This window comes from Octopus sinensis, unplaced genomic scaffold (assembly GCF_006345805.1).
Source record: "Octopus sinensis unplaced genomic scaffold, ASM634580v1 Contig14648, whole genome shotgun sequence".
NCBI classification, from domain to species: Eukaryota; Metazoa; Mollusca; class Cephalopoda; order Octopoda; family Octopodidae; genus Octopus; species Octopus sinensis.
The window spans coordinates 52,498-65,553 of NW_021833294.1; the positions used below are offsets into that span (position 1 = coordinate 52,498).

General features: G+C 41.5%; 1 protein-coding gene across 1 annotated transcript in view; it reads right to left on the bottom strand.

Annotated features, from left to right (window-relative positions):
* The window catches only part of LOC118761523, a 47,095-nt gene extending 41,858 nt beyond the window's left edge, over window positions 1-5,237 (bottom strand). The window contains exons 1-2 of the mRNA XM_036499530.1: window positions 5,091-5,237; window positions 4,179-4,313 (exon numbers count right to left, since the gene is read on the bottom strand). Of these exons, the coding sequence (XP_036355423.1) occupies window positions 4,179-4,313; window positions 5,091-5,237 (282 nt within the window). The remainder of the gene's footprint in view (window positions 1-4,178; window positions 4,314-5,090) is intronic.
* Between the last annotated feature and the right edge of the window lie 7,819 nt (window positions 5,238-13,056).

Below are 13,056 nucleotides of genomic sequence, written 5' to 3' on the forward strand. Positions count from 1 at the left end.
TGACAGGATGCAAAACAAAAATCCTATCCAATATCACTCTGCCACTTCTGAAACTATACTGAGACTCCAGAAGAAGCTTCTCAGCAATGTTGCTGGGAAGTCAATCCAGAATGACACAAAACCTTGCTTATAAGAGAAAGAGAAGATAATTACTGTGGTGTATGTTTATATTTATGTACATCTAAGTATATCATCATCATCATCATCATAACATCTGTTTTCCATGCTGGCATATGTTGGAAAGTTTGACAGGAACTGACAAGGCTAGAAGCCACAACAATGTTCACTGTCTGTTTTGGTATGGTTTCTGCAGCTTGATGGCTTTTCTGATGCCAACCACTTTACAGATTGTATTGGTGATTTTATGTGGCACCAGCGCCAGTGCTTTTTACATGGCAACAGCATTAACAGGGTCAACAAGTACCTTGCAACACAAAATACCCTACCAACTGGGAGAGTGTAGCTTTGTAGCAGTTGTGAGATTTAAAGTACAGAGGGGACAGATATAGGTGTATTACTGTTGTAGGAATTACATGGATATGCCATGTCTTGCTGCAGAGGAGTTACATGGATATACATACATCATCATCATCGTTTAACATCCAATTTCCATGCTAGCGTGGGTCGGAGGGTTCAACTGGGGTCTGGGAAGCCAGGAGGCTGCATATGGCAGTGTTTCTACAGCTGGATGCCCTTCCTAACGCCAACCACTCAGTGAGTGTAGTGGGTGCTTTTTACATGCCACTGGCATAGAGACCAGGGGAGGACGGTAGACTGCCATGATTGGTTGGTGCTTTTTACGTGTCACCAGCACGGACGCCAGTCAAGGCGGCGCTGGCATCGGCCACGTTCGGATGGTGCTTTTTACATGCTACTGGTACAGGTATCACTTCTACAATTTCCATTGATTTTTATTTTGATGTAGATGTACTTAACTCAATAGGTCTCAAGCACAGCAGGTCCTCAAGCACAAGGTAAGCATAGTAGGCCATCCTCCGAACCATAAACTACCTTTATTTGTTGGGTTTTCGCAGTCACAGCATATCTCAGGGGTCACGGTCATTCGTCATTGCCTCTGTGAGGCCCAACATGCCACCGCCATGGGTATCACAACTACAATATCCATTTGATTTTTATTTTGATGTTGATGTATTTGACTCAATAGGTCTCCTCAAGCACAGCAGGCCATCCTGCGAGCCATGAACTCACTTCATTTGTCGAGTCTTCTCAGTCACAGCATATCTCCAGAGGTCTCGGTCTATTGTCATGGCCTCTGTGAGGCCCAACGTTCAAAGGTCATGCTTGACCACCTCATCCCATGTCTTCCTGGGTCTACCTCTACCCTGGATTCCTTCAACAGTTTGGGGGTGGCACTTCCTCACACATCTCTCCGCACCCATCTGTAGTACATGACCATACCAACAGAAATGCCTCTCCTGCATGCCACATCCGATGCTTCTTATGTTCAACATTTCTCTCAGGGCACTTACACTGTCGTGCATGCACACTGACATTACACATCCAGTGGATCATGGTAGCTTCATTTCTTTCGAGCCTACGCATATCCTCCGCAGTCACGGCCCACGTTTCACTGCCATGTAGCATTGCAGTTCACATACATGCGTCGTACAATCTACCTTTCACTCTGAGCGAGAGACCCTCTGTCGCCAGTAGGGGAAGAAGGTTTCTAAACTTTGGCCAGGCTATTCTTATTCTAGTGGTAACACTCTCTGAGCATCCACCCCCACAACTAACTTGGTCACCTAGGTAGCAGAAAACTATCAACTACTTCTAGTTTCTCCTCCTGGAATGTGATCAAATCTGTTTTCTGAGTATCTGTGGTGTCTATTGGCCTGTGCATCTGCTGCACACGAAAGCTATCTTCTCGATAAATTTTCCTTTGATGTTGTTGCACCTCTTATGTGTCCATAGCTTACATTGGGTACATCTTATGGAGTTTCTACCTACACCTTTTCTACAGATCGAGCAAGGCCACCTGAGGCGGTGTATGATGTGTTCGCCTTCCTACTTACTAGAACTTTGGTCTTTGCTGCATTGATTCTAAGGCCTTTTGTTTCCAAACTTAGCTTCTACACACAAAATTTCTTTTCTAGTTCCGGTAGTGATTTTGTTGTGAGGGCCAGGTCATCAGCATAGAGGAGCTCCCAGGGGCAACCCGTCTTGAATTCCTCTGTTATTGCCTGAAGGACTATGATGATTAAAAGGGGACTGAGGGCTGAACCATGGTGGACCCCTACTTTTACCCAGAATTCTTCACTATACTCATTGACAATCCTAATACAGCCCTTATTAACCATTCGTCAATCTCCAGTTTCCGCATCGCCCACCAGATAAGGGATTGGGGCACCCTGTCAAAGGCTTTCTCCAAGTCCACAAAAGCTAAGTATAGGGGTTTATCTTTAGCTAGGTATTTCTCCTGCAGTTGTCGAACCAGGAATATAGCATCAGTGGTGCTTCTACCCAGCACAAAACTGAACTGCAACTCATCTAAGCAGACTCTCTCTCTGATGAGATAGACTATGACCCTCTGATGAGATGGACTTGCACCAATCACACACTTGGTCTGTAGCACTCAGCAAGCTGTCCTGTAGGAATTTCCAGCTACCTTCTATGTCCGATGTTTGTAGCTCCTCCTCCCTCTCCTCAACTTTCTTGATGAGGATGTCTCTAAATCTCTGACCATGTGAAGGGTTCTTTAGCTTCCAAATCCTTCTTTTTTGGATTGGTCTACTTCTTGGTATCCTTCTGGCCTTGAGCATAAAGTCACTAATGATTAGCCTATGCTGGGGTGTACATTCTTCACCTGGGAGGATCTTTGTATTTAAGAGCAACCCTGCGTCCCGTTGTCTAGTGAGGATGAAATCAATCTGGCTAGCAGAGTCCCCTCATTGATAGGTTATAAGGTGGTTGTCTGGCTTCCTGAAGTGAGTGTTGTAGATTAAAAGTTTACATGCATCACAGAACTCCAGTAGCCTGGTTTCCTCATATATATATATATATGTGTGTGTGTGTGTATTTATATAGTTCACAGATGAGATCCAGATATTCTCCATAGAGAAAACACTTAACAGTGCTCAAAAGATTCAGACTTAGACTCTGATGTCTTTACAGGGGATCATTTCACAATGTAAAGAAAGGCTATAAGAGGGATCCGGTTAAGCAGGTATAGAATCAATTATGGGGATAAATAAATTGGACACATCAAATATATTAAATACATCAAATAAGAAATATGTATACATATAAAACAAGAGAAAGTGTGTGTGTGTATGTGTGTAAGTAGTTTTCTGTGAGTTGAGGACTTTCTGTGATTCACTTTGAATCTCAACAACAGTGTTAAAACAGCGACCTTTGAGCTGCATTTTCATCTTGGGAAAGAGGTGCGAATCTGGAGCTAAATCTGGCAAATAGGGTAGGTACAGAAGAGATACCATATTGCTTTATGAGAAACTCATGTGCGAGGAGAGTTCAGTGACTGTGTGCATTGTTGGCATAAAGAATCCAGTTCTTCATGCTCCACAGATATGGTCACTTCCACTGAATGTCCTCCATCAAATGCTTCAAAACATCATGGTAGAACTCTCAACTGACCATCTGGTCTTGGGGAACAAATTATCAATGCACAATAGCACTTTTTTGGAGGTGACACTTGTGGAAGATCTTCCAGATCACTCATCATCTTCCAGGGAAGTTCTTCTACTTTTGAAGTGCCCATACCACAAGAAACATTGTATACAACCCTTTGCATCATCACCATAAGCTTGCAGAAGCATGCTCAATGTCTCTGAAACAGGCTTACCAAGTTTAACACAAAATATCCCATTGGCTCTTTGTTATTGTCCATGGCAAAATTGCAGACTACAGCATACACATGATTACAAAAAAACATATTTCACAACTTGTGAAGTAATCACATCTATATCACTCAGCACTCTGCCTTGTGAAGGCCATTGCTAGCTCTCACTTTATACACAAACTGTGCACTGCCATCTGTTGGCAGGTTATGAATTTATGGCTGATTCAGCAAAATACTAATGTACAAATTATAAAAGGTAGCTATACACAATATAAAACCGTAAAGCAAAAATTTGATTGTCACCTATTGTGACTGAGGGTGCCAGGTAGCACCTATATTGTAAGAAATAAGAGTTAAAAACCTTTAGAGCTATGTTGGAACAGAAGCGAGGCCCCATTTTACAAGGGAAATCTAAGACTAGCTTCACTTCAGAATTACAGTATGCTGATGTCCTTGCTCTCATAACAGAATCTGTAGCAAAGTTGGAAAAGAATTCCTGGTGTGAAAGAAAACCCTGGAACTGAGTAACCTTAAAGTTAATTTAGGAAAGACCAAGGTTCTAGAAAATAAGAATATAGATAAGACTCTACTCATTTCAGGTAAATGGCTATACTCAATATGAAGGAAAGGTTTAGGCAGAAATTCCATACAGTATACCCAGTGAAAGCAATGGATAAACAAGAGATGCAGTGGAATCACAGGAAGGTTAATGGAGAGAGAAGTGTTTCTACATAGAAAATGCATAGGAGCCATGAGGTCTACAGATACATGGGAAATTGATTTATTGACATGCCCAAAGGCTCCCTAGAGGTAGAAGATAATTTCTGCTATCTAAGTGACTGATTAGCAGTGGAGGAAGATGTTCTGAAAGTGTAGTTGATGGAATAAGAAGAGGATGGAAGAAATCAGAGAGCTTTTATCTCTGTTGGCAACAAAAAACTCTCTCTCTCTCTGAGAGAAATGAATGGCAATGCTATAGTGAGACATGCAAGTCTGGAGAGGAATAAAGCTAGTATGCTCCATTGCATGTGCAATACCAGTGTGCATATACAAGAAAGTGGTAATCTATTGAGTGGAAAGTTATGTGTAAGAGGAATTACATATAGTGTGCAAGAGAGAAGACTGCATTGATTTGGTCATGGGATGCTTATGACGAGGACAGTTGCATAAAGAAGTACTGAGCACTTAAAGTGGATGAAACTTGTGGAAGAGGAAGACCGAGAAAGACATGGAATGATGTATTGAAGGCTGATCTCAAGATGCTCAGTCTTACAAAGATGACAAAGGACCAAGATGATTGATGGTTTTTGTACTCAAGAAGGCCATCACCACAGTAGAACTGATATCCTGAAACCACATTTGTAAAGCTTGGATATGTGGAGCTCTGCCCCAACTCCATTCTCTCCCCTTCATCAATCATTTCCCTAGCCTTGGCTTCTCTATCTTTTGTATTACTCAGCTGCTGTAATCACCTGAGAGCAGGTTCTACTCTCAGGCACATTCATCCTCTCCCTTTTGGTTATCTTCTTCCTCTTCTTCCTAGAACCACTTCCATTTCTCACTGTTTTCACCAATCACCGGCTTTTATTGCCTTTAGCCATTGCTCTCTCTCCTCTTTGCTACACTCCATCCTTAACACTTTATTTTCTGTCCTCACTCTTAATGCCTTCACATATCTACCATAGTCTTCATGCCACCCCATCCTGAGCCACTCCTATATCTCCCATGTTCACTTAATATGATCACCTGTATCCCATCTCTAACCTTCTCTCCTCACACTGATATGAAATTTGCCCTTCTATTACCCACTGCCGATTCACTGTACCACTTAAGTTATATTTACCCCCCATTGTACCTTGCAGGTATGTCCCAACACATGTCTACCATCATTTCTCTCGCTCTCTCTCTTTCTCTATCTTTCTCCCTAACTCTCTCTCTCTCTCTCTCTCTCAATCATACTCCCTGTCTCTCTCTTTATCCTTCTGTCTAACTGTCTCACTCTTTAATTCCTTTCTTTTCCAATAGGGTTATCGATATATCTCTTCTTCAGCAAGACACCTATATTTATTACATGATCAAACTTTTTAAGCTCTCATTGACTGGCACAAAGCCACTTCCCTCAGTATTTCTCCTCCGGGGTCTTTGTCAAGTTACTTAGTGTTTCCTGTGGGGCTGGTGCAATGTAAAAAGCACCCAGAACATTGCATAAAGTGGTTAGTGTTATGAAGGGCATCAACCAGTAGAAACCATGCTAAAGCAGACAATAGAGCATGGTACAGTCCTCTGGCATACCAGATCCTGGCAAACTGTCAGACCCATGGATGTTAAAAGTTGATGATATACAAATATATACATATACACATACATAAATACACACACGCACACACACATAAATATGCACACACACACACAAATACATACATATATGCACACAGATAGAAATACATGCAGACAGACAGACAGATACATACACACAAACACCACACACACACACACAGGTGTTAGAAATGTGTAAAATTCAGAACAGATGAAATTATTATGAGACAAGGAAACAGAGCAAATCCCTAAATGAAGCGAAGTTTCAGCAGGACCAAATGTGACAAAGTGGTAGAACAGTGAGGTAGATAGGGCCATAAAAACAAAGTGACAGGCTTGGGAAGAGTGGGAAAATAGTGGTAGCAAAGACCTGTCAAGTTGTTGGAAGAGAAGCTAAGCAATAAATTTATTTAGAAAGGGCAGAAGCAGAAAGTAAGAGGTTTGCCAGTGTCTTACAGCATGAATATGAGAGGCATGAGATACTCTGGATTGTAAGACAGTGTAAAAATGAGAATCAAGATGTGGGAGAGATGTGTGCATAGCTGGGAAATGACATGCTTGCTCTTAGTGTTTCTGAAAAGAGAGATGCATGGAAGTGCTACTCTAAAAGGCTATTAAATGTGGAAAATGCAGAGGAGAAAGTCTCCCCAATGTTGATCTTACAGAGGGACCAGCCATCCTAGCTGACAGTATTGTGATAGACAAGGCAATAAAGGATATGACTGTGGAAGCTTCTGGTCCATCAGAAATTACAGTTGAGATACTTAAAATATCTGGCAGAGTAGGTTACAGCCTAGTCACCTGTATAATTAATCAGGCTACGCAAGGTATCATAGCCAAAAACTGGTGTTGCAGCATTGAAGTCAGTTGTTACAAGGATAAAGGGAATACCTAAAGTAATTCCAAATTACTGGACCAGATTGAGAGAGAGAGAGAGAGAGAGGAGAGAGAGAGAGAGAGAGAGAGAGAGAGGAGAGAGAGAGAGAGGAGAGAGAGAGAGAGAGAGAGAGAGGAGAGAGAGAGAGAGAGAGAGTTACAGCCCAGTTAATCAAAAACAGAATTAAACTAGATGCGATGCAGGAGAAGTATTTAGTTAAGAGTAAATCATTGTACTTGGCATTTGTTGACCTGGAGAAAACTTGGCAGAGTCCTTTGCTCTATGATTTGGTGGTTTTAGAAGAAGCTTGTGAAAGCTATACAGTAAATGAAAGTTAGGCATGAGTTTAGTGATGAATTTACAGTACAAGTAGGGGTCCACCAGGGATTAGTTCACACTCCCTTCCTATTCATCATTGTCCTCCAGGCCATAAAAGAGAATTTTAAGACTGGCTGCCCCTGGAAACTACTATAAGCTGATGAATTTATTCTCAAAGCAGAATCTGAAGTAGAATTAGAAAAAAAATTTCAGGTGTGGAAGCTTAACCTAAAATCAAAAGGCCTTAAAGTTAAATTAGTGAAAACCAAAATTCTAGTAAGAAAACAGGACAGGTCTTTATTCTGTTCAAGTAAATGACATTTACACTTTGCTATATGTAGAAAATTATAACCAGCAATTCCATACAGTGTATACAGTGTAAGCTATGGACATACAAGAAGTGTAACTGAATCACAAGAAGGCTAATGGAGAAAATAGATTTTGCATTTGGAAGATACATGGGAGCAATGAACACCAACACACAAGATGTCTTGAATGCACTGGAGGCTCTCTGGAGGCAGTAGATAGTTTCTGCTACCTAGGTGACATAATTAGCAATGAAGGACAGTGTTATGATAGTATAGTGGATAGAATAAGAATAGGATGATTAAGTTCATAGAGCTATTACCATTGTTTACTACAAAACTTTTCTCTCTCTGAGTGAAAGAAAATTGTAAATGCAGAAGATATGTGAAGACTAGGGAGGAATAAAGCTAGTAGGCTCCATTGGATGTGTAATGTCAGTGTACATGTACAACAAAGTACTGAGTTAATGAGTGAAAAATGAAGCCTAAGAGAAATCAGATATAGTGTGCAAGAGAAATAACTGAGCTGGTTTGGTTATGTAATGTGTATGGAAGAGGACAGTTGCATAAAGAAGTGCCAGTTACTCAAAACAGAGGTAACTTGAGGAAGAAGAAGGACCAGGAAGACATGGAATGTAGTAGTGAAGGCTTACCTCAAGATGTTGAACCACTTTCAGGAAACAACAAAGGACTGAGAAAATTGACTATTCACTATGCCTCAGAAGACCAACCCACCAGAGTACAGATGATGTCCCAAAAGTATTCTGTTTGTACTTGCAACTCATTCTACCCCATCAAGCAATCTTCACATCTTATTCCCTATGACCCATTCCTCCATCACTGATCTATCCTTTCTGAGCTACTTCTATTTCTCCCACCTTAATGATATTCCCCCCAAACCCCATCTCCACCTTTGTCTATCACTCACTACATTCACCTCTGCCTCCATCTCTAACAATACATTACTTCCCCATTATACTTTTACGAACTTATCCATTCTCCCCTCCCCTTCCAAGACCTACTGTCTACATATATCTTATGCTCACCTTCTTGTACCTTAAGAATTTGTCTTCACACTGCATCACTATCTTCTTTTACCACATCCCCAACTGCTCCCATCTACCTCTATGTTATGTTGCGTAGCCATATACCTCCACTATAGTAAGACACCTGTGCTTATCCCTCTATCATACTCTAGCCTTTCAACACCTGGTGTAAAGCAACTACTCCATCTCAAATACTCTCCCCCACCACTTAGTAGCAGGAGCTTTTTCTTTTGCTTTTTTCCTTGTTGTTCTCTTGTCTTGCAAGTCACTTGGTGACCACACCAGTGCTGGTGGCATGAAAGAAGTGCACGATACACATTGTAATATCCAACTGTAGAAATCATACCAAAATTAACACTGGAACTTGGCACAGCGCTGCAATATGCTGGATCATACCCAACCATCCAACCAATGCCAGCATGGAAAATCGATGTTAAATGATCATCATAATCATCACACACACACGCACGCATGCACACACACACACAGTGTCTGGGCTAAATTTGACAGTTTGCATGAAACAAAAAGAAAACTCAAAATCCCATCCAAAAATTAAGTATTTAAAAATATTAAGAAGAATATCGACTACATTATGACTGGGAGATAATTTACTCAAAGTAGTCACCTCTAGCTTCCATCACTGCCCCAAAATAGCTCTGGATAACTTCTTTGATCTTGGCTACCAGCTTAGCTTTGGTGTTGCAGGCAGAGCAGTTGGTCTCTTTCTCAATCACGTACCATGCATAGTAATCCCTGAGATTACAATTGGGGAAATTGGGAGACCTGAAACTGGAGCTTGTGAAGTCACAGGAATTTTCCAAAAACCACTTCTGACTCCTTCTGCAGATACAAGGAACATAATCCTGCTGTCATACATATGGCCTTCCTGCATCAACCTTATCCAGTCAGGGTTTAATTAGTCTACAGCAGCTTCACATAACCATCAGTCTCCAGCAATTGAGCCTAAGGCACACAAAAAGACCATCACAGTTATTAATTGACTAAACTGAATTTTATTATATCATATTAAGTTACATGTGCCATCATGATTTTAATTCAGTAATCATCACAACTGTCCAACAAACAGAAATGTGAAACCGTGAAACAGTTTTGTGAAGATTTTTCAGCTTTAATAAAAGTATATAATTCTGTCTTAGGTATCTGAGCACTATGTTTTCCATTTTGTATTTTCCATTAATGTGCTTACTTGTGTGTGTGTATTTTCATATATATGTGTGTGTGTGTGTGTGTATTTTCATATATATATGTGTGTGTGTGTGTGTGTGTATCATCATCATCATCATCATTTAACGTCTGTTGTCCATGCTGGCATCAGTTGGATAGTATGACTGGGCTAAATGTGTAAATTTTTTTTTTAATGAAATTTTTTTTTACTCTATTACTTAGCCCGGCTGTAATGCTTTCATGTGATTAGTTGAAAGGAAAGGTGAAGAGTGAAAGGAAAAGGAGAGAGAAAAAGAGGGTAAGGTAAAAAGTGAGGGAGAAAGAGGGAGTATACTGTGAATTAAGTTTATAAAATTGTGCATGTAGTATATATGTGAGGTGTGTAAACATGCTTGGTATTCCTGCTTGCTTCAGGACATCTTTGTTGGGGACATGATTCTGCCATTTGATGCCGAGGATTTTCCGGAGGCAGCGCAGGTGAAAGATATTTAGGCGATGCTCTTGGCATGTGTATGGTGTCCAAGTCTCATTTCCATATAGTAGAGTGCTAAGTACACATGCCTGGTAAATCTTTATTTTTGTGGTCTTGGTCAGCTTATTGTTGTCCCATGCCCATTTGGAGAGTTGGGCCATCAAGCAGTTGCCTTGCCAATGCGTATATTGAGCTCAGCATCAAGGGATAGGTTATAGGTAATGGTAGAGCCAAGATAGGTAAACTTCTCCACCTCCTGTAGTCTGTGGTCTCCAATATATGTTTGGGATGTCTGATGTAGCCTGACCCATGATGTCGGTCTTCTTGAGACTGATAACTAAGCCAAAGTCACTACATGCTTGCTCAAAACAGTTGATGAGCCTTTGCAAGGCTTTTTCTGTGTGTGATACCAGAGCAGCAGCATCAGCAAATAGTATCTCCTTGATCAGGACACTTCTGATTTTGGTCTTGGTATGCAGATGCGAGAGATTGAACAGTTTCCTGTCACTTCTACTGTGCAGAAACACTCCATCATGATGTCTCAAAGGCATGTGACAGCAGCAGCGAGAAGACAATGACAAATAATGTAGGAGCAAGGACACAACCTTGCTTTACCCTGTTTTTTATTTGGAAGGAGGCTAATGATGAACCATTGTGCTGTATGGTGCCTTGCATATCATCATGGAAAGATTTAATGATCTTCAGTTTTGGTGGACATCTGATTTTTTGGAGCACGATGAAGAGGCCTTTTCTACTTACCAAGCCAACGGCCTTTGTCAGGTCAATGACGGCCATATATAATGGCATTCTCTGATCTCTGGACTTCTCCTGAAGTTGGCATATGGAGAATATCATGTCAATAGTTGATCTGCTTCTTCTAAAGCCACACTGTGATTCTGGATAAATTTGAGAAGTAAGCAGTTGTAGCCTGGACAGGATAACGTGAGCAAAGGTCTTTCCAACAGTGCTTAGAAGTGATATTCCATGGTAATTGTTACAATCACCACGGTCACCTTTGTTTTTCTAAAGCATAATGATGTTAGCATCCCGCATATCCTGAGCGACTGTATCATCTTCCCAGCACTGACACAGAAGCTCATGAAGGTGCTGAAGCAGGACAGTGTTTTTGCCAGCTTTGAATATCTATGAGTGGATGCCATCTTTTCCCAGAGCCTTGTTACTGGCTAGGAAGTCAATAACCTTGTTGAGCTCTGCAATAGATGACAGATTGTCAAGTTCACACATGACTGGCAAGATCTTGACACCCTCAATTGCAGCCTCAGCTACTGTGGTCTCCCGTGAGTAGAGATCCTGGTAGTACTCTACCCATCTATCCATTTGCTTGATTTGGTCCTTGATGAGATCTCCAGTAATTGATTTCAGAGGGTCTGACTTGGTTGCAGATGGACCGAGGGACTTCTTCAAACCAGCATACATCCCACGGGTGTCACTACTGTCAGCAGCTGACTGGATACTCTGACACATTTCCTGCCAATACCTATTTGCACAGCGTCTGGCAGTCAGTTGGGTTTTACTTCTTGCCTTTTTGAGTTCTTTGAGTGTCTTTGTAGAAGAATCACTCTTGTATTGCATCAGAGCTGTGCGATTTGCTTCAATAACTGGTTCCAGCTCTGAGAGCCCAGCACTGAACCAATCTGGGTTTTGCCTTTCTCTCATGCTGAAAGTATCTATTGACGTGGTATACACAGCTTCCCTGATATAATTCCACCTACTTTCAGCAGAGGAGGTTGGGCAGCTACTGAGGGCAACCTTGATAGAAACAGCAAAACATTTTTGCAGTGTAGAGTCTGAGGTTCTGGCAGTGTTAATGCATGGTTGGCCCATTTTCTTGGAGCGATGGACATTTTTAGGCAGAATCCTCACCCTGCTTCTTATTAGTGAATGATTTGTGTCATAATCTGCACTGTGGTAACTACGGGTCAGTTGAACAGAATTCAGAAAGGATCTTCATGTAATGATGAGATCCAACTGATGCCAGTTGTGAGATCTTGGATGTCTCCAAGATGCCTTGTGGGATGGCTTGTTGGCAAAGAATGTGTTGGTGATGCACAGGTTATGGTATGTGCAAAATTCAAGTAGTCTCTACCATTGTCATTCATGTTGCCAATACCAAAGTGTCCAACACAAATGGGCCATGAATCATGGTCAGATCCCACGTAAGCACTAAAATCTCCTAGAAGGTAGCTGTTTTTATTGGTTGGTATATTTCTAATGACACAGTTGAGATCTTTGTAGAACTGGTTCTTGGTCTCCTCTGAGCTGTAGAGAGTGGGAGCATAGATGCTCAGTAGATGTACTGAGCCAAAAGAGGTTGGGAAGCGCAGTGAGAGGATACGCTCAGTGCCTCCTGATGGTGGTTCTGTTGAGGAGAGTAATGAGTTTCTCACTGCAAAGCCAACACCATGCTGACGAGGTTCTTCTGGATCGCTTCCCTGCCAAAAAAAGTGAAATCCTGTTCTTTGTGTTTGCCATTTCAGGGGAGTCTTGTCTCCTGCAGTTCAGCAATGTATATGTTAAGTCTCTTTAGTTCACGGTCAATGATGGCCGTCTTTCGTGTGTTTTCAACCCTGAGTAGGTCATTAGATATGCCAGGGCACATGGTCCTGACATTCCAGCTTGCTAACTGCAGGACTGGTAGTTTCTTGTCTTTCAGTTGTTTGCCTGATGCAGAGGTTGCAGGCCATTTTTCAAGTCAAACT